The 22724-nt window shown below is 39.6% G+C and overlaps 1 protein-coding gene and 2 long non-coding RNA genes across 3 annotated transcripts; 1 reads left to right on the top strand and 2 right to left on the bottom strand.

Annotated features, from left to right (window-relative positions):
- Window positions 1-305: 305 nt before the first annotated feature.
- LOC126618319 (protein ILITYHIA-like) lies at window positions 306-20996 on the bottom strand. The gene is given in 49 exon segments (XM_050286355.1): window positions 306-728; window positions 861-939; window positions 1041-1173; window positions 1258-1437; window positions 1524-1718; window positions 1862-1947; window positions 1950-2043; window positions 2117-2218; window positions 2472-2634; window positions 3108-3220; window positions 3582-3652; window positions 3764-3902; window positions 3979-4116; window positions 4203-4313; window positions 4425-4539; window positions 4647-4706; window positions 4799-4905; window positions 4986-5037; window positions 5131-5237; window positions 5473-5708; window positions 5798-5969; window positions 6092-6182; window positions 6738-6816; window positions 6923-6992; window positions 7091-7201; window positions 7865-8038; window positions 8115-8306; window positions 8393-8503; window positions 8583-8639; window positions 8736-8858; window positions 8973-9120; window positions 9217-9294; window positions 9712-9881; window positions 10027-10143; window positions 10268-10348; window positions 10504-10626; window positions 16395-16571; window positions 16661-16825; window positions 17036-17148; window positions 17151-17184; window positions 17266-17577; window positions 17663-17965; window positions 18192-18361; window positions 18484-18574; window positions 18666-18791; window positions 19662-19721; window positions 19823-19942; window positions 20603-20680; window positions 20898-20996. Coding segments are annotated over 49 exon segments (6066 nt in total). The 3' UTR covers window positions 306-688.
- On the top strand, window positions 10679-15618 carry LOC126618567 (uncharacterized). Its single transcript, XR_007621768.1, has 2 exons — window positions 10679-12781; window positions 13696-15618. It is a non-coding gene; the product is annotated as an uncharacterized LOC126618567 (long non-coding RNA).
- A 448-nt stretch (window positions 20997-21444) lies between the features above and the next one.
- Window positions 21445-22251, bottom strand: LOC126618568 (uncharacterized). Its single transcript, XR_007621769.1, has 2 exons — window positions 22033-22251; window positions 21445-21660 (listed from the first exon to the last, which is right to left on the bottom strand). It is a non-coding gene; the product is annotated as an uncharacterized LOC126618568 (long non-coding RNA).
- Between the last annotated feature and the right edge of the window lie 473 nt (window positions 22252-22724).

A 22724-nucleotide genomic window follows, 5' to 3' on the forward strand; every position in this document is an offset into this window, starting at 1 on the left:
TACACTCTATGATCATGAATTATTTGATATCTTCGTAATGGTCATGCAGTGCATTTCTAATCCCTTCTTTCTAGTGCTTTGCAATGTATTTCTTCCTCACTTGAGTTGAATCCCTTGAAAAATTTGGAAGTCCATCACCCAACCATAGCCCTAAATATGCTTGAACTAAATAATGTCTTTAAGCAAAATGTGCATGTTATTGGTTTACAAAATTTTCTGATATGCAATTTGTTTGTCTTATCCTACAGCATGGACTACTTTCAGCGACAAATTAAGGGCCTATAGCGACGACATAGTGAGGAAAGTTTCGTCGGTAAAATCCTTCTGCGGCAGAACTTCACTCTATAAAGGGGCGTTTTGTATATATTTTGATGAGAGATCGCGAGTGGCATACTAGGAAGATGAAACACATGAAAGACAAAATGTAGCTTACAAAAATGGACAAGCCGACACGCATCGCCCTCGTTCTATACACGATCCTCGAGTATACATTGTACTTGTAATAATACCCAGGTTACAAAAAATGGGTAAAGAAGCCTCTATGATTTGATCTTTGTGCATCCGCATTTCTGTGATTGAAAGGTGGCATGAATACGTCTGTAGGCATCCCAAACATATGGATTTTCTCTACCTCTCCACTCTTTAAGTAGCGGAAAACAAAATATCGCCTCGGAAAAGAACCAAATTTTCAGCCACTTACCGTGTCCTCACCGTCTTCACTATCATCGCTGCAATTCCCAGATGTAATAAGCAGTTCAAACCAATGACTAAAACCAGAGCACGGACTAGTAAAATCCATCATCGTATAATTATTTCTTTTATATCTCATATATTATTATATCTTGAAGTATTGTATGTACCTATTTTCGGGAAGCTTTGACATTCGTCTGGCATCCAAGCCTGTGATGAACTTTTGTGCAGCTTGAACATTTTCAGGACCTGGAAAAATGTGGAACCGAAACGGTTACAGCTGCAACCTTTTTGCAGAAACACCGTGATAGTTGCAGTAAAACAGTGCAAGTTAAGCAGAAAAAAAGTACCCTTTGACAATTGGAAAGCATGCAGAGCACATCTTTCTGCTGCGAGTCTTGCGGGAGTACTTCCATCTTTCAAGCATTCAGCAAGAGCCGGTACAATAATATTGATACGAGCCAAAATAACCGAAGCATTTTCCTGTAATACAATTTACCGTGCATAAATTAAGGATGCGCAGTTCCATAATTTCAACATGAAATTCCAAAAGCACAAAGCACATGCCTTAGAAACTCGTTTTATAGCAGATAATGCCTTTCTTCTAACTTCACTAGAATCATCGCGCAAAGCTGACACTAAGGATGATATAATTTCCAAATGAAGTGACGTATTAGAAGGATCACTTCGGAGCTTATGAATCATAAGTCTCCCAAATGCCTTGGTTGAAGTTTCACGCAGTGGGAACTGTTTGAAGAAAAGAATCACTACTTTGTAAAGCATAAATCAATAAAATAAAATAAAAAATAAACGCAAATATCAAGATTAAATACCTTCTCATCAATCAAGGCGCCCTTAAGCCGGTCCAAGATAGATGGAAACTCTGGAGACAAACACATAGTGGAAGGGTTGTGCCTGAGCATGGATGATATTGTGAGTACATAGCCATGTCTAGCAGACAGGCTAAGAGATGGTGGAAAATCAGAGAGTTCCTGAAGCAGCTCTGTCAGTTGATCATCTTCTAGGTACTGAATATCAATAACGAAAAGTTAGGTCAACAATAAAGAAAACCATTTTAAAAGAGAGCGGGTACAGAATCTTGAACTTCATGATTAAGTGAAAAATCAATCTAGAATCCATAATTGCTAATCCAGAATTATCCATGACATACCTGGGATGTGATCCCCAAAATGCTTGCAGCAGATATCTGAAGCTGGTCATCATCATGATGAATCCAGTCCTTAAGTTGCAAGTAGAACGAGTTCTAACAGCACTGCTCACACTTTTTCCGGCATGCTTTAGGACACCTTCAAGAGCAGACAAACTTGCCTCCCGAACCCCACTATCCAGAGCCTGACAGTGAAATGAGATATTTGTTCAATCAAGATTTGAAAGTACAAGAAAGAAGATCCTAACTAACAATTACCTGCAAACTGGATAGGAGGTCTCCAACTAAGGGGTCGACCTGGGTACTGAGAGCACTAAGCTTTCCGAGTGCAAGGGCAGCACCTGAACGAACGATTTTGCACTTGAAAAGTATCTAATAAGCCGAATATATGGAGAAAACAAGCTGAACTACTTGTGCCCACTGTAGAAATATATGAAATTTAAAACACAAGCAGTTGAACTGAAACCATTATGATTATAGCCATTTTCACATCGGGGACATTAGCTGAGACATCACTACTAAGACACGCACCATTTAAAGGACAACCCAAACCAAGTACCCGTGAACCAAAAAGCACATTAGCAAAACATTACTAGATGATTGTACTATAAGCCAACCTTGTGCTATCCTGTAGACACTTTACAAATGTTGTCTGAAGCTGAGGAAGAAAAGGTTTCAGCGCCATTCCACCCTTTCTTAACATGATTGTCAAGGTAGATAAAATAGCACTCTTCACCTGCCAAGGGAACCGGTCACCTATTATCCGGATAAGAGGCCTGCAGTTGCAATCCAATAGTAGCCAGTAAGATTTATGGAAAGTTAGCATCCCGCATATATCAGGCTCAGTTACATTACAATACTGGCCTAGGTCATGAAAGCCAAACAATGTTAACTGAATCTACAATTTACGAAGCAAGTGATACAATAAAGACCATGAATATTTTCGAGAGTTTGCCTCCCAGAAATTATTTCCTCAGGTTAGACTCAAGTTCTTTCATACAAAGAAAAAGTACAATATGTTTGATTACTGAGCAGCCCAATGTCTAGAGACAAAGAAAAATAGATTGTAAATATAAACACGCGTTTCATTATTTTTACAGCCTCTACAAAACTTGAGTAATAAGCAAACAAAATCATTCCATTAATCAAGAAATCAAGACACAATTTCATACATTGACATCAATGAGGTCAAAATGAGACATCAAATTTAGGGAACAAAGTTTATCTACCATTCTTTAATCTTACGTACCCTGTGATTGGGATGACAAACTCTTTTAGTGCCTGTTCACTAGTCACTTCGATCAGTTCGCCGAGACCCAATGCTGCTTGCTCTCTTAGTTCAGCAGATCCACTTGTTAAACCCTAAAGGCAGTACAGGTAATAGCTTAAAATGACATGCCCCAAAAGCAATGTAAAGCTTCTTTTTCTTTTGCAATACGATAGAAACACCACTTTATTACAACAAAAGAAAACAAAACAAACACAATGGACTAGAAGTCCATAACTGCTGAAACAACAGCTGAAGGACCAAAGCCCATGAAGCAGCCTCTCAAGGATTCTCTCTTTTACTTCCACAATTAAAATATAGAAATGAATTGGATTTCCAAACCATTACAAAGTAGCTATAATGATGTACTGTTGGTATGAACAAACATACAAGAAGACAATAATTTACTGCCTTTCATTTGACTGGAGAATCCAAGGAAAAGAATAGCAAACATACTTGGTGAAATATTGGAAGCACTGGTTGAAGTGCTTTTGGTAAACAAAACCCAGGTATGACTATTGGTCTCCCTGCAAGGTCATGAACACAAGATGTTCCAGTTAAAAGGCTAGGCCATTCACGGGAAAACATATAGAATACACAACATATGGAATTAATTTTAAACAAAAGCATTTGCCTACTTGGATTATTGCCTACCTTCTTCTTTCTACGCTCCTTATCCCTGGAAGTAGATACAGCATCTCGTACTAATTTAATATATGAAGGAAGTACCTCCTTGGGAACTGAACTTACAACCCTTGACAAAGCTTCCCAAGAAACCTGTTGAACAGAAGGTAACATACAATGTTATGTAATTGGAATCAATAACAGAAGCTGAAATGCTCATAGCACATACCACCACAGTAGCTGAATCAGAATCACTGAGCAAAACAATCAGGGTAGATATCACGTTTGGAGCTTCATCAACCAAATATAATTTACTGTTTTTGAAGAAGTAGCCGATAAGGTATGAAGAACTTCTTCTAATTGAAGCCTGAAACCATGAATACAATAGAGTGAGAGAGGGATATAGACATGATTAAAGCATTCAATTACATTGTTAGTAAAACAACTTAATACCTGACTATCACTGACAGCTCGAACAAGCTCAGATATAAGAGATTCAACACCTTCCTCATCTATGACTAGGACCACAGTCGCAGCAGCCTCCTTTGCCAACTTTGGAATTTCCTAGAATTTCAAAAAGAAAAATATTCAACCTGATTAGGTTTCAAATTGCCAAAAAGGGAAAAGAAATATGTTCTCAAACAAGCCAGAAGATTGCAGATTGCAACAACGTACCTTCTCATCAGCACCCATTGCAGAAAGTAAAGCAGGAAGAACAGTACCAAGATGAGGGTTAAGACCAGGTCCAGCCACCTCAGCTACAGCTCCAAGAGCACGTGCTTTAAATGCACTGGATATGTCAGCAATTACAGTCAACAAGAAGCACCCACAAGGACATTATTATTTCAAATATCAATAAAGGAATATAAGAAGGTAATTTGAGAAAGAAATACATACGTAAGTGGCAGGTGGACCAGCTTGGGTAAGAGGTGGGGCAAAACAGCACAAATCCGGACACTAAAACAAAAAATACAGCAACTTAGCACAACAAAAGTTCTTCGAGTAAGAGAGGGCGAATGAGAGACATAAAATGTAAGTGGATATTTCACCTTAAGATTTGTTTGAGGCCATCAAGAGCAGTATCAGAAGTTTGATCATCCTCCAAAGCACGCAAAAGAGTGGGAACAATTTCATCGATTGCTTGCATTCCAGCACTCTACATTGTGACTCATATTTTAACTTTATTCAAAGATGACCATCTTAAAATCAAAATATATAATAAAATAGACAACGAACCTTGTAGAGAGTGTTAAATGCTAACCCAGCAGCCTCACGAACCTCAGGCATGCTGTTAACAATTAAAATGTAAGGCCGCTGAAGGAAAGAAAAATAATTCTAGACAGATTTGGAAATTCATAAATATCATAAGAGAAGACAAAACCTGTCCGAAAGAGCAGTTCGCATGGTCGGTATGAGCTCATCCATGAAACTCAACAACTGATTTTTTCCAGCACTGGCCATTACTTCACTCAGACCAATGCATACTCCCTGATATCACAAGAGAGTTAGAAATGTGTTAGCAAACTAATCAAACTGATGCACTGGTTGGGGGCACTAACCCAAATGATACTTTAGTCTCTATGTAAGACAACCACAAAAATACATCCATGTTCAATTCCAAAACAAACCCCCTTTTAGGGGTGAGACTAAATGATAATGAGAATGCTCAGTAAATAACACAGTTGCAGCATCATAACAAACAAAATAAAAAAGGAACTCTCACTTGTCTTTTGCCGACGTCAGAGTCCTTTAGCCCTTGGGATAAAATTGGGATGATCCATGGAAGTACTCTTTCACCAAGTTTCCTGACAAGCTCACCCAGTGATCGCCCAGCAACCTGCCGCCTTTCAGAGGACGATGAAGCAAGAGAGGCAATTAGAGTATTCATTAAAACTGGCATTATTTCCTTTCGAGTTTTTGGAGTATTTGCCACAATAGTTTTCCATACATGCAGAGCAGCCAGACAAAAAGGTAATTTTGACTTAAAAGTTAGGTATGCTCCGAAAATAAATACAAATTGAACCTGTGCTAAATAAGTACTCTCCCTACCTGACGAACTGATAAGCTGACATCTGTTCGAACCGTATATAATGAAGCAAGAACTTCATCACGCTTTTCCCTTCCCAGAACCTCAATGATAGCCCGACCCTGTGCTTCAGTACTAGCACCTTCATCATCACTGCCACCCTCAAGTAAAGCTTTCCCAGAAGTTCCAGCAACCTGGATTTGAAGAGATTATCTCAGCAACCAAAGACTTAGAAACTTCACACACACACACACACACAAAAAAAAAAAAAAAAAAGAAAAAAAAAAAAAAGGAAACAGGGTGAAGACTTAATTACCTTAAATAAGAGATCACCCAATAGTTGCCGAATCCGCCAACTATCGTTAAAGATACCATCTTCAACAACAGGAAGGAGCAAAGGTAAAGACCTGGACGTAAAAGAAAAACAGAAAAACAAACTGAAATCCATCAGATGGAAACCATTATGACAACATTATATGTCGGGGAAGCATCCCAAATTATGGAACATCCCACTCAAGTATGAGCACTCAGCCCAGAATGCAATATGAACAACCATTTATAATCCAATTATTCCCAAAAGGGTATAAGATATTCAATGTTGCACAACATCCAGAGACTTGGGAATGATAATTAAATTGAGCACAAATTGGTAGTATTTCCTAAGAAAAGTTCACTTTTGGTTGCCATCAAGGTCATTAAAGAGCAAAGTAGCTTTAACTGGTAAAACCCATGGCACTGTACAACAACCACAAGATTGTACCCCCACCTTCACCAGGATTAGAGGTTCACTGGACTAGAGAGATCAACCTCCCGTCTTGTAGCATATAGGTTCAATGGGCCTCCAATGGACCACAAATTACCTTGTTATTCAATACTTTTGTAGACTAGAACAAATATCCAAGACTCTCCGACAAACAATTCATTAGAGAGCTATCACAATGATCAACCAGGGAAGTGCTTACGTTGTTGCATAATGCTCAACCAGGATATGCCCGGCACCTAGTGCCGCCTCACATACAGACTCATTTTCATCGGCAAGACCTGTAAGAGTATAAGCTCCCATTAAGTTTAAATAGAGCACCAGAGTCCTATTGTGATATATGATACCATATTTACAGAATACCAAAACTCCACACACTGTACTTACCATCTAAAATAGCAGGCAGCACCTGCTGTAAATAGTTCTGGAATTGGACGCCCAATGACCTTGGTAAATACTACAATCAATTCCCAAACAATACATGACCATTAAACAGAGCTGGTAAAACAAATACTTGCAGTAGTGGTTAGAATGTTTAAAACATACTGTCTTCACCTAAAATAATGTTAAATATCCATCACGGACAGACACTTTTTGATGAGAACAGTTTCGGATAATATCAGGAAGTGCAAGCTCAAAGTACTCAGTTCCAAGTGCAGCTAATACCTGGATTGGATCAAATGTCTCTCAGCAAAGCAAGGAAATAATTATAGCACGTATATATGGAAAAAATAAATACATGTCTGCATAAAGAATCATCATTGTCAAATGCCCGCCATATTGACACTATGGATATCATGTTTTCCAGCTTACAAGTATATATATACTCTTTCCTTGACCTATTTTTTTTATTTAAGTTTCAATAAGGATATTTCCACTAAATACATTGAAAGTAAATTGGGCGGAGAGTCATTTAATTATTGGATAAAAAAAAAAAGCATACATTGGATGAAATAAATGGCCTAAGAAAGTTATGACATTATAATTCACAGCATAAATAATTGGCTTGTAATCATTAACATTACAATGAAAGCATGATCTAAAACTTACTGGGATTTGAGTGAAAGGAAACCAATGAACATTTAAGTTACCAAGTAATGCAAAAGAACTCACTCTTACTTTCAATATACAAAAAGCTACAATCAAATTATAGCATATTTCTAATAAATGTAATACCAGATATAAACCTGACCATGTTCCCAGCTTTTCAAGCATGCAATTATATTTCCCTTTTCAAAGTAACAATTAATATGGTATGCAACAGAAGTTTAACCATGCTCAGACAAAAAAATAAAGAAAGAATTTCTTAGTTTAAAGAGTAAAACTGACCTCACTCAACCCTTGAGCGGCTCCAGAGCGCTCAACATTACTATTATCAGATTTAAGTGTATCAAACAACCAGGGAACGAGATCTGGGAAATGATCTTCGCCCATTCCCCTTATAAGGGATCCAAGGGCCCTTGCTGCAACTGACCGAACTTCTGGAATTGGATCCACAAGAACCTAGTTTTGAGGCATACAAGTACTTAGAAAACAGTTGTATAGAAGAGTCAAATATACCACTCTTGAAAAATGGTACCTTTTTCACTTCAGGAAGAAGTAAGCCAATATATGGAATCATATCCTTAGGTTCAGTAACTAATGAGCACATGTTGCCAACTATTTGTGCTGCTTTCTTTTTAGTCCAAGCACTCCTTTCCCGTAGCCCTCTATGTACTATTGGCACCAACAGTGCCAGTGAAGGAGCATCAATTGTATTAATAAAAGTGGTCTGCAATGAATTCAAAACGTTCAAATAAATAAATGAAGGAAACAAAGTTAAAATAAAGTAGCAGAGTTCACCATTCAAATCCTTACCTGTAAGAGAATATCAAGAGAGTACTTTGTATGGTCATTTGGATCTGAAAGACCCAGTAGAAGAGTAGGAACAAGGGAAGCTATCTCAGGATTCTTTATTACACTCCCAACCTAAGAATAGAACAAAAACAAAATGCATTAACAATGATTATAAAGTATAAATAGGTATCTCATTGCAAAATTTAAAAACCTGTTGAAGTGCCGTTTGTCCTGCTGACTGGACTTTAGGATGTGTATCTGTTAAAACCTGCAAGTGCAATAACAAGGTTAAGAACAAAGCATAAGACAACAATATACATATTCTAAAAGTGCTACATAAACTCATGTCCATATAAAGACAAACCTCAGTCAATTTTGGAACAATCTTCGGGAGACACTGAGATAGCTGTTGAGGAGCACAATAGGCCATATCCCCATGCAGTTGGACACTACTTTGTTTTGTACGCCAAGCTTTATCTTCAAGACCCTATCAAAATAATGTATTTATACATTATGGTCAGAGACTAAAATGACAAATTTGAGGATTAAGAAAATTTCCCAATAAGTTTATAAATAAATAGGTAAGGTATAAGATAATTACCTTCAAAAGAGATGGAAGAACCAGTTTAACTCCTTGAGCACTGAGTTGAGACATCATTGCACGAGCTGAACACTCAGCACCTTCACGAACTGCAACAACTTGATCCGAGAATGAAACCAACAGTAGTGGCAACATTTAAATTACATACCTGCATCAGAAAGATGATAGGAGGACAGATAGAGAGAGTTCAGGTGAATATCAAAGTCCATAAAGAAAACTTCTTTGATCATAACCTATCACTTACGGGTCAAATAGTCTTCCGAGTGATTCATAGAGACACTCAAATCCGAGCAAAGCTCCTTCACGACATTTGGCTGAATTCCTGTAATGGAAAGGAAATACAAAAATGAAAAGCTGCATCCCCAAAAAATAACAAAATAGAAACAATAAAATGCATAAGAAACAAAAGTTTTGAGTAATCTAGCAATCTTGCAACAATAAATGACTCACAACGCCAAGACCCTTGTATTCTAGAAGTTGCAACAGAAGCTTCAAAAGATTCAAAATGAATGAGAAGAGGAAAGAAAACTCCACAACCTCAAAATCAACAATTATTTGTCCCCACAGAATATACTAGCTTAAGAGCAGTCCAACGACACAATGATGATATCTATCAATCATTCAATGACTAATCAATATATGTTTGGAAACATCACTAAACAAAACTCACAAAATATAATTGTCTACAACATATATAGAAATGCCGGTCAACTTCTTAAACCAGGGTTAGAAATACAACCTATCTATGAGTCCTTGTAGTCGAGCTACAATCCCATATTTCTTCAGGCAAGAAATACTGAATCCCTTGACCACTCCAGCAAGCCCAAAAGCAGCTCCACGGCATTCCCCATATTTGTCACTCTTCAGCAGTTTATCCAAAAGCTTCGAGACAAGAGCTGGTCCATCATCCTTGTACAGAGAAAAGAATAGGATTAGCTTTCCTCTTAACGTCAATACTGTATCTATCAACATAAACAATGTCATAAGACAATGGAAAAAACAAAACTTGATCAAAGAGGAAAACTAATGTAGCTACACTTGAGTCATGTCATACTTGCTTTGACTGCATTAGTGGAGACAGGCATGCAGATACAGCCCGTTGAACAGCTTCTGATGGAGTGTTTAGCACATCCAACAACTTCTCGACAACAACATGAACTTTTGGATCATCCTGTTCCAGAGTACAGACAAACGCTAAACTGTGAATTCCGGAAAGCTGTGGTCACTGGTTATCTCACAAAAGAAAAAGGAAGGGAAGGGATGAAATCAAAAAAAGGAAACAGTAAAGACAGTACCTTTGCGAAATGTTTTGCCAATGCTCCAGTGAAAATAACAACTCCCTCGCGTACCAAATCATATTTCTCTTCATCTGATGCCTCAAGTTAAGTTATTGTGTAAGATAAATTATGAGGTTCATGTGGTAGCTTGGCATGGAAACAACAGTTCCAGCCATTTAACACAAAAACAGACATGACCTGAAAAAAAACTCCAATAATTTTGCAACCATCACTAGTTAGGAAGTGAGAAAAACCTTTTTGTTCAAGTAGTTCTCAAAGATGGGAAATAGCAAGGAAACATTATCCCTGCCATGCTTATCAATAATCATAATACCAGCATTGATCATTCTTCCCCTAACATCAGCATTAGGATCACCCTGCATATTGAGAAGCAATGACAAACTGATTAAAGTTAATTATGTCTCCTTTCTGAACGGAGAATTAGATGGAGATCTCAACCATAGAATACAAGCTGGATGGATGAAGTGGAAGAGTGCATCCGGCGTGTTGTGTGACCGCCGTATGCCACTGAAGCTCAAGGGAAAATTTTATAGGACGGCAATAAGGCCGGCGATGCTGTATGGCACAGAATGTTGGGCGGTGAAACATCAACACGTACACAAAATGGGTGTAGCGGAGATGAGGATGCTTCGTTGGATGTGTGGGCACACGAGAAAGGATAAGATTAGGAATGAGGATATCCGGGGTAAAGTAGGAGTAGCCGAAATTGAAGGAAAGATGAGAGAAAATCGGTTACGGTGGTTTGGACATGTACAAAGAAGGCCTACTGACGTTCCGATTAGAAGATGCGACTATGGGACAGAGGTTCAGGGCCGAAGGGGTAGAGGAAGACCTAGGAAAACTTTGGAAGAGACTCTAAGAAAAGACTTAGAGTACTTGGATCTAACGAAGGACATGACACAGGATCGAGCACAATGGCGTTCTAAGATTCATATAGCCGATCCCACTCAGTGACTTGGATTTTCCAAGTCTCCAACCGAGAAGTTTTCCTCACTCGGGAAATTAAGGGAACACTACCCCAACCTACATGCTCCACTCAGAAAGCTTCAACATACAAGCTTTAACAAAAGAAAATTCAAAGAACTTAGCGAAGAAGGCTTTGGTGTATTTAACACAATACGTTGAAATGAAGGAAAGCTTATTTATTGATATCCCCGATAAGCTACAAATATGTACATATACATGAGTCAAAATAAGCACACAAGAGGGAGCCTTCACAAAGGTTGCTTAGGAGAAGTCTCAGCAGTCGGTAGAGCCCCAGAAAGAGAAGGCACCGAAGGGGGATCATTTGGAGCCTCAGTACTGGACAGAACCCTAGAAGGAGGAGGCATCAGAGGTTGATCATTTGGAGCTTCATTACGCGGTACAGCCCCAGAAGACGAAGGCAATAAATGCCTTTGGAACAAACCCACAAATCTCTGATGATCAAGTAAAACCTGACCATCAGTTTCCTTCATCTGGTCAAGCTTCCTCTTCATGTTTGTAGCATAGTCATGTGCGAGCCGGTGCAACTGTTTATTCTCATGCTTGAGCCCTCTAATCTCCTGTTTGAGACTCATCACTTCAGCCGCCAATGATTCAACTTGGCGGGTTCGAGCAAATTGGCGTTGGGCCATATTAGACACAGAACCTGCACACTGAACACTGAGAGCCAGCGAATCCTTAACAGCTAACTCATCAGACCGTTTGGAAAGTAGTCTGTTATCTTTGGGAGTGAGAAGGTTCTTGGCCACCACCGCAGCGGTCATATCATTCTTCATCACGGAATCCCCAACGGTAAGAGGACCAGTAGGGGAGACGAAGGATGGGCGCCATATGTTGTCTGGAGAAGGCGGGGCTGCCTCTTCAACAAGGTTCAAGTCAAAACGACGGTCGGAGGGGCCAGACATTTTCAAAGGTGTTGAAGAGAGAAGAGGTCGGACAAATCAAGATCTTAGAAGTGCAAGAATGAAGCTTCTACTGGTGGAGATTCAAGTGTGCTTTGGAACTTAATGTCAGCCCCTATAAAAATCTGCACTCGACGAAGCTTCAGAAATCGAAGAGGCGCCTGCTCAGAAATCGAAGAGGCGTTTGCTTTCTCAAAAGCTGGGCTGCTTAGAGATCACGAGGGTTGATCTCAGAAATCGAAGAGGCGTTTGCTTTCTCAAAAGTTGGGCTGCTCAAAGACCACGAAGGCCGATCTCAAAAATCGAAGAGGCGCTCGCTTTCTCAAAAGCTGGGCTCCCCAGAGACCACGAGGGCCGATCTCAGAAATTGAAGAGGCACCTACTTTTCCAGCCTTTTCCAGCCTTGTCAGCACCTGTCACACGCACACTCAGTTTTGCGGAAATTATGGGCATTCTGTCAAAGACTTCTGGGGAAGTAGAAAACACATGAATCTTACTGTTCAATCACCCACTTCCCACACGCAACAATAGCTCATGGGTACCACAAATAACTTTGCCAAAGTTCTCTGCCAAAGTTGAGCACGTGAAGCTTGCAGCTCCCACTACATCGCTCTGACCAAGAAGGGTAAAAGAATAGCAAAGAAACAGCACTAACAAAGTTTAGACCCATAAATTTTGAAGGTCTAGCTACCATATTATTACCCACAAGGGTAAAGGAACAGTACCACTGCTGGATAATTGGAAAGTCCCTGTGTGTCAACCTCTGTGCTTCGTGGCAAGGTAGACTAGCAAACATGCCCAACCTTTACTCACATTCGAGAAAACACTCCCAATAAGATTGCTTGCTCCAAAATCGAAGAGGCACCGTCCTCCGAATCTCGAGAGCCAGACTCCCAACATGACTACTTTCTTAAAAATCGAAGAGAGGGTAAAGGAACAGTACCATTGCTGGATAATTGGAAAGTCCCTGTGTGTCAACCTCTGTGCTTCGTGGCAAGGTAGATTAGCAAACATGCCCAACCTTTACTCACATTCGAGAAAACACTCCCAACAAGATTGCTTGCTCCAAAATCGAAGAGGCACCGCCCTCCGAATCTCGAGAGCCAGACTCCCAACATGATTACTTTCTCAAAAATCGAAGAGACACTGCTCCCCGAATCTCGAGAGCCAGACCCCCAGCATGATTGCTTTCTCAAAAATCGATGAGGCATCGTTCTCCGAATCAATCGAAGAGGCGCTCGCTTTCTCAAAAGCTGGGCTGCTCAGAGACCACGAGGGCCGATCTCAGAAATCGAAGAGGCACCTACTTTTCTAGCCTTGTCAGCACCTGTCACACGCACACTCAGCTTTGCAGAAATTATGGGCATTCTGTCGAAGACTTCTGGTGAAGTAGAAAGCACATGAATCTTACTGTTCAATCACCCACTTCCCACACGCAACAATAGCTCATGGGTACCACAAATAACTTTGCCAAAGTTCTCTGCCAAAGTTGAGCACGTGAAGCTTTCAGCTCCCACTACATCGCTCTGACCAAGAAAGGTAAAAGAATAGCAAAGAAACAGCACTAACAAAAGTTTAGACACATAAATTTTGAAGGTCTAGCTACCATATTATTACCCACAACTGTAAAGGAACAGTACCACTGCTGGATAATTGGAAAGTCCCTGTGTGTCAACCTCTGTGCTTCGTGGCAAGGTAGACTAGCAAACATGCCCAACCTTTACTCACATTCGAGAAAACACTCCCAATAAGATTGCTTGCTCCAAAATCGAAGAGGCACCGTCCTCCGAATCTCGAGAGCCAGACTCCCAACATGACTACTTTCTCAAAATCGAAGAGAGGGTAAATGAACAGTACCATTGCTGGATAATTGGAAAGTCCCTGTGTGTCAACCTTTGTGCTTCGTGGCAAGGTAGACTAGCAAACATGCCCAACCTTTACTCACATTCGAGACAACACTCCCAACAAGATTGCTTGCTCCAAAATCGAAGAGGCACCGCCCTCCGAATCTCGAGAGCCAGACTCCCAACATGATTACTTCCTCAAAAATCGAAGAGACACTGCTCTCCGAATCTCGAGAGTCATACCCCAGCATGATTGCTTTCTCAAAAATCGAAGAGGCATCGTTCTCCGAATCTCGAGAGCCAGATACCACAGACCACTTTTTCAAAGTGCTCTGACAGAGTTAAAACATGTGAAACTGGCAGTTCCCACTACCGTGCTATGACCAAGCAGGGTAAAGGAATAGCATTACTACTTGTTGTTAGGGAGACTCCTATATATGTCGACCTCCATCCCCAACGGACAGGCAGACCTGCAAAAATGCTCAACCCTTCATCATATCTGAGAGGGCACTCCCAACGAAGCCTTTCGAAATATTCAGCTTTCTTTCCCCCCGATAATACCTCTGCAAACAAGCTATACTAGAGCAAGAATATCTCATATCATCAGGGTTAAAAGCAAGAGTATCCCATATCATGCTTTTTCCCTGTCTTTTCTTTTGGCCTTGTTTTTACCTGCAAGACAAGGAGAAAGAGAGCAATCAGTCAGCACTTGGAATCAAGCTTCCAGCCAGGAACTGACTGCCTGGAACCCCTTACCTGATTACTTACCTGGCATTGCTCTCGAGTACTCATCTTCAACATCTTATGTTTCCAGGGAAGATTCCGCATCTGCTTGAGAAACAGATAGGGCAAGTGCGAAGGATACAAGGAAGCATGTGGAGACAAGCGTAACAGCACACGTGCCGATACATTCATTACTCTGTCAAAAGCAAAAGTATCCCATATCAGCAGGGTGGAACGTACTCTAGATTTGATGGACTTGTTTTGACCCTCAAATTCTTCAGTCGGCCTTATACTCTGGAGGAAACCAGAAAACCCTCCAGCTCAGTTCAAGAATAAGCCTGTGGAAAGTTACTTCTTCAAAAGCAAAAGTATCTCATATCATCTCTTCTCATTTTTCTTCTCTTTATCCTTCATGCTGCTGCAAGATGGGGAGAAGGTGAACAATCAGTCGGAGCTCTGATTGCTTACCTTGTCTGTCACCTATTTCAGCAGACCCCCTAGCTCGGCGACTTGGGGGACTCCTACTACATGGTTTGTATCGCGCTTGACCAAGCCTGAAACTACAAGTAAGCTTCAAGTGAAATTGATACATTACCTTGTGCATCTCCACCAGTTAAAGATACCACCCCTGGATGGAGGAAGAGTACTTCCAGAGAAGATGCCACATCTACCTATGAGACAGATAAGGCAAGTCAAGACGACACCACACTCCGATACTTAGAAGTTTCGTGATTACGAGATCATTCTCCCACAATATTTCCTAATGTCATTTGTACTAAATCATTCACTTGTACTCACTAAATGAGAGCTTGAACCTATGTACTTGTGTAAACCCTTCACAATTAATGAGAACTCTTCTATTCCGTGGACGTAGCCAATCTGGGTGAACCACGTACATCTTGTGTTTGCTTTCCTATCTCTATCCATTTATATACTTATCCACACTAATGACCGGAGCAATCTAGCGAAGATCACAAAAAGCGATCGTTTTCGCTACCTAGGATCTATCTTGCAAGAGAACGGAGAATTAGATGGAGATCTCAACCATAGAATACGAGCTGGATGGAAAGAGTGCATCCGGCGTGTTGTGTGACCGTCGTAGGCCACTGAAGCTCAAGGGAAAATTTTATAGGACGGCAATAAGGCTAGCGATGTTGTATGGCACAGAATGTTGGGTGGTGAAGCATCAACACGTACACAAAATGGGTGTAGCGGAGATGAGGATGCTTCGTGGGATGTGTGGGCACACGAGAAAGGATAAGATTGGGAATGAGGATATCCGAGGTAAAGTAGGAGTAGCCGAAATTGTAGGAAATATGAGAGAAAATCGGCTCCGGTGATTTTGAACATGTGCAAAGAAGGCCGACTGACGCTCCGGTTCGAAGATGTGACTACGGGACAGAGGTTCAGGGCCGAAGGGGTAGAGGAAGACCTAGGACAACTTTGGAAGAGACTCTAAGAAAAGACTTAGAGTACTTGGATCTAACGGAGGACATGACACAAAACCGAGCGCAATGGCGTTCTAGGATTCATATAGCCGACCCCACTTAGTGGGAAAAGGCTTTGTTGTTGTTGTTGTTGATGTCTCCTTTCTGACAAGGACTATACAATATCTCTTTTCAATTGAATGCATTGTTCATGCTTTCAAAACAACGGTGATGTAAATCTTACCAGTGCTCTTGAAATAAGAAATGTCATAACAACAGGAAGGTCTTTTGTTCTGAGTACATCAGCAGAAGAATGTAATGCCAAGGCTACACCTTGTCGACCCAGCCAACCAGTATCTACATTCCCCTCAGTCAAACCAGCATCACGGATATACAGAGAAAATAAAGTAGAAAGAGACTCCTGCATTACAGTAATTATTATAACGTTACTACTTGACAGACAGGTATAAGAAGGTCAATGCAGGTTTGATAGTTCAAAGTCAGACAAACCTGTATAGAATCGAGACATTCATCCAAAGCAGCCGCTAATGCCTCCGCAGCAGCAAAACGGACATTATAATTGATATGGGAAAGTGCCTTGAAAAGGCCTGAATAGTCAGTCCCAAAGTCATGCCCATACCGATCCCATAAATCCTCTGCTGCTTCTGCAACGGACTAAAGCAAAAGCATAAAGAAAACAAATGAGACTAGAAACATGTTCGCATGGCAAATAGAATATTTTACATAAGTGAAGGAGAAAAGTTTATAACTGTCAACTAAAATACAGATAAATCTCCATCTTAAACTTCAGCCATAAGATGGGACCCTTATCCATTAGTCAACATATACACTCTTAACTTTTGAAAAATAATTGGTACACCAAACCTTTTCTGGGTCATGTAAAGCAACCCAAATGCCTATAGCGACTTCAACATTCTGAGGAAGAGACCGACTGGCAACAGCAGGAATACATTTGACAGCACTAAGGCAGGCCATCTAACATGAACATCATTTGCATATACCCCGTACAGAGCCTGAAGAGAGACATCATGAAGGATGAGTATCATCAACGCACATCAAAGAAAAAAATTAAAGTAAAAATAGAAATAACATACTGCTGCCACTTCATCTGGTTGCAGGCCCAAACATAACACGTTCAACGCAGGTCCAACAGAGGCTTGATAAGCTGGAACAACACCGAGTACATGATAAAGAACCGTAAAAAGAAGTGAATTAGAGAAGAACAACAAAGAAGGATACTATGAAATTATTGGAAAAGGAGAATTTTTGCTGAAGGAGAATTCAGTAACTGAAATCATTTGAAGCCTTGGAAGGGGTAATAGGGGGTCCATGTGCAGATACAGAATCTGAAGCACATCACTGTGAAGTTCCGTCTTCTTAGAGCATAACAGAATTCGCTCCATTATCTGACAACATAAACATCAAAAGGGATTAGCCAGAGAGAAGCACAGTATAGTTGAATCAGTTAAATGTGAAAGCAGGAAAGCTTACAGGGAACACAACTGTAAAAGAATCTACAGGAAGAGGTCCCAATTTACAGGATACAGAAAGGCCATTAATTATTCGCTCAAAAAGACTCAAAGATGGTCTTTCATTGGCTTCCCCTTCACCAACTGATGGAACCATATCCAACACAAGACGAACTTCTTCGGTCCCAACTAAGCGCAAAGCTGTAGCAATGTCAAGGGCCCAATTACAAAGAGGTGGAGCAGTGCATCTAGAGAGTTTCACCACAGTTTCATATGCCACGTCACTGACTATCGGTGACCTTAGCAATGGATCAACATAGTTAACCTGATATTAGATAACAGGTCAAAAACCTATAAATCATCAAATTCCTGACATTATAAAATGTTTCCTAGTGACAATATTAAGGAAGGCTGAAGATCATACACCACTGAGATAGGAGCAAATCAGCAAGCCCAATTATATTCTATGAAAAGTAGAAACAAAAGGATATTTCAATGAACTACTTAGAGACTAACAAAGATTTCACATATTCTGGCTCTTAGAAGCGTACCAAGGAAGGAAGCTGACTGTGTGTGAAAATAGGATTAGCAATTGCCATTTCCCCAAGAGCTGCAAGTATGGAAGACAGATTTTTCTGTATTTCTCGGACCTTCTCACGTATGGATGCCTCCTCCCTAAGTTGTACCTCACGTGCTTCCTCCTTTGCAGTCTTTCCTTTATCTGGCAAATCAAAATATTGTAATGCCACTGAATAAATAAATAAAATAAAAACATAAAAAATAAATAAATAAATAAAAAAATAAAAAAACTCCACTTAAAAAAGAGAGGCAACAACAATTCACCAGGTTTTTTTGCAGACTTCCCAGTTTCCTTTTTACCCACAGAATTATTGGTTTGCTCAACTTTTGCAGAATGATTAGAACCACCTTGGTCCTGTGAATAAATACAAAGGCAACACCATAAAAATTAAGAATTACTTTCGAAAAAAAGTAGACATGAATAAATAAAAGAAACTGTTTGGTACCATGTCATCTAGGTCTTCATACATCCGAAAACGGCCCTTTGCCTGTTTCATGTTCTTAGCAGCGACAGATTCTGCAATGTAGACACCTTGCTCACTGGAAAGCAAGCCTTCAGGGGTATGAAAAATCTGAAACATTACAAGTGGAAACAAATTTCAAATAAACTACAAAACAAAGTAAATTGACATAGTTTAAGTAAATTACAAAGTGTAACACAGTAAATGTTAGTAAAAGTTGGTGAAATTACTAACTTAAAAGCCGATGGACAATAAGAAACCAAAAAAATTCTAACAAAAAGAGATAAAAAAAAAATGGAGCACAGTTATCAGGCAAGGTCAACAACTAAGTTACTGACATTTTACCAAGACCCAAAATATGCATAATTGCCCAACATATCATGCAAATACAACAAATACAACCCTATCTTTGCAAACATCTACAACAAAGAAGGACATCTAGAACAGAGGAGAACATGAAGGCACCAATAAAATAAAGGTTTCGCTAGTGTTGTTTATTTCAGTTTCACTGGTCTGGTTAGGTTAGCTTCAATGATTAAGACATAATACAAGGAAGGTATTAGAGGAGTGGTTTTGTGGCTTAACAGTTAACACTTGGTGAATCTCATTGATAAGTTAAAACAATATCTGAGTTTAGGCACCTGACCCAAAAAAAATCAAAGGATGAAATTCAGTATCATGAATTGATGCAAGTTATACAATAACAGAAGTAGAATTTTTATAGTTTCAACATGTGCCGTCACATGTGTATGGACAAAGCTCAACTCATGAGAAGATCTCTCCTGGTCATAAAAAGAAGAAAAACCTGTGTAATTTGCTCATTGCGTAGAAATTGAAAAAAGTACAATTCAGAACACATGAAACCATCTAACTTGTCAAAATGGATTTTGTTTCTTACTAAATTAATAAACTCCTGAACCCAATGCACATCAAGAATTATATAACTGCTGGAATATCAGGATAAATGCCTGAAGAACTTACCCGAATATCATTCTCTGAAAGTGTATCATGTGAAAAACGATATGGAAGATTTTTCAGGTGCTGCCAAAGAGAATGAGTTCAAGTAAGGATTCATTAACGTGATCTTGGTGAACCAAACACATTAGCATCCATCAAAACCGAGACATATATAAGCAATAAACCTTTTCAAACTCCACATAGGTTTCTCCAGGTGCAAAAGACATCAAACTGAATAACGAGGAAACTGCTGCTTGCTGTTCATACAGATTAGTGCTGGACAACAACATTGGTACCAGTAGTCCCTGCAGATGATAGCCGCTAAGGGTTTAGTCACAAGCTTCAAGACAAAAATACAACCTCAAGATGTTGTGAGGTCGATAAAACACCTATCTATACTTAGCCAATGACCTAAACAAGACTAAGCTATACTTTAGAAAAATCTAACGGGAGAAATTTTACAAAACAGACTTCTAGAAGTTCTTGGATGATAGTCCTATTTACACTAAACAACCCTCAACTAGCCTATTAGTTTGCATAGTGCAATGTGTCGCAATTTAAGGGATGAGTAGTTTAGTTGGAAAGGAAAAAACCAACTTTTGGGAGTAAAGGAAGGCAGACAATGGACTACTTAGGACGACACACTTACAGGTTGGTTTCTATCAGGACCATATCAAAATCCCAAACCATTTCGATTAACAGATAATTGTAATTTAAAAGCATGCTAAATATATATATGGTTCTAAGAATAATAATGGTTGGCTACCTGGCATCCACCCTAAATGTAAAAATACTTTAGCAGTCTACCGATCTCTCTTTGCTTTAAACAGATGGTATTACCACCTACCAACAAACAATATTACATTTTAACAAATAAATTATCTATCTCATGATTCGTAATGAAAGAAGATTAAATCCATCAACTAAAATAAACAAAAAAACTCCAAAAGAACTGGTTGGTTTACCTTGAACAAATTCTCCACATCGGCCAAAATGTTGCTAATGATGTCAAAACCACATGCATGCATACATCTTTGTAGCCTCTGAAGACCAAAAGAACCAAACCAATCAGCTCAAAAATGCGACGGGAAATTTCACTATGCCACAATAGATGAAAATTAGCATAGGAAGGCACACAACTCTATATGAACAGATATTTTTTACCAGTAAAAGAGGGAAAGAAAACCTAACTTTCATGACTTATTGTCAAAACATAGGCAAAAACTCAATGGACGCAGTTCCCAACTAAGTTTTAAAAACTTTATGAGCTTTGCATGGAAGAGAAGTAATCTTCAAGTACTTGGTTTTCTTAATTGACATGTTTTCAGCAGGAGTGTTGGTTGACATGTACCTCGCCATCCAAGACCTACTTGCTTCTTAAATCTGTTCTTGTCTTTTCATTTCAATTTTTTATTTTTTTAAAAAAGAGGAAGAAACAACTCCGCCTGCGTAAGTTTATCTTACATTGCCGGTCCCAAGCCCGGATAAAGGAGGAGGGGGAGGGCGTCAGGTAGTCGACAGCCTGCACTCCTCGGTTACGTCGAATCCTTATGAAAATGAATCCAGAACGAAATCGCGCTAACCTAGCGCAATGGCGTTCTAGGATTCATATAGCCGACCCCACTTAGTGGGAAAAGGCTTTGTTGTTGTTGTTGTTAAAAAAGAGGAAGAAACAATTGTCTTATTATTCTTTTTGGGTCAAGATTATATTAATCCCAGTACAAAATTATCTAGGTGCCCACTGCCCAGTATTGGAAAACGTTATGTGCAAAACTAGTCACACAGGAGATCAGTATACGAAAAGATGGGACGAAAAGCAAATAAATTTAACTTTTCATAATCAGAATTGACATAAAGAGTAAAACTTTCCATTTAGCATTCCTGTAAACTAATGTTAATACTTAAATCTTCTTCAGCTTCGTTATTCAAAATGAATTAACCACCTAATACATAATAATGTCCTCACTGCTCGAAGATATTCATCAGTTTTGTTAGTTTTCCACATCTGTTTCTTTAGCTAATTCTGTAAAGCAAACACACATTTGCGTAAAAACACGGTAAATTTCATCAAGCAACAATTTTAACAAAACAAAACGGTGCAAGCACAGCCATTGCCTAACAAATTTACTCTTTACACCAATAATTAACAATAGTACATTAGCTTCAACAGTTCACCAAAATCGAGTTTACTTCAAATTTCTACATACTAAATTCAATTAGCAATACGTTATTTTGGTGTTCTATTTTCCTTCACTACACACACATTTTATACACACACACACGCATTTCATGAATTTCACGTATGCATGCTAGGATGTAGGCAAGAAGTTTAAATTTTTCAGAAATGACTGGAATTGCAGTGAAATTGAAATCGAGAACCAAGCTTATCACTAACCGGAGCCGCTGAGAACGGCGGGAATTTCATCACGGAAGATCCGAACCCGTTTCTTGGTGGAGTTGGTGGAGACCGACCCGGCGATGGAGAGGAGAGACTCGGTCGGAGTCGCCATCGGAAAACGGGCAGGGAGATCCGAATGGAGGATCCGGTTGGGAATGCAGAAGGTTTGTTCTTTGCGAGTTCGGTTGGTGTTCGGGTTTTAGCGGGTGTGTGATGAGAGGGTGGAACAGATGGTTTCGCTGATGTGAATGTCGTCAGAGTTGGAGGGAGTGACGTCAGAGTGGTTAATGGGCCACTTTGGGTTTGGATCGAATGAGGCTGTGGAGCCCATTTCAGAGAAACAGAGAAAACTTTTGGAGGCTAAAAAGCCGCTATTCGCTAAGGCCCGATACATGAATATTTTATTTTATTTTTATATGAACGATATTTGGGTTTTTTTTTTTTTTATTTTATTTTTTTATGTCAAGACCACGACGTGTCCCACATCCGAAGGGTGGGACTAATCTTCGCTTGAGGTTCGGTTTGCCTCTGGTTACAAGGTGTAAATAATTTGTGCCCAAAAACGATGAGTACAGCGCCCATTCAAACAGCACTTCTTAGGCTAGGAAAGTTGTAAATAATGTGGGACTAACAATTGTTTATAGTTTTTGACCAAACCCATGTCTGAAAAAAGGCGGAGTGATATAGAC

Source organism: Malus sylvestris, chromosome 4, assembly GCF_916048215.2.
Source record: "Malus sylvestris chromosome 4, drMalSylv7.2, whole genome shotgun sequence".
Lineage (NCBI taxonomy): Eukaryota > Viridiplantae > Streptophyta > Magnoliopsida > Rosales > Rosaceae > Malus > Malus sylvestris.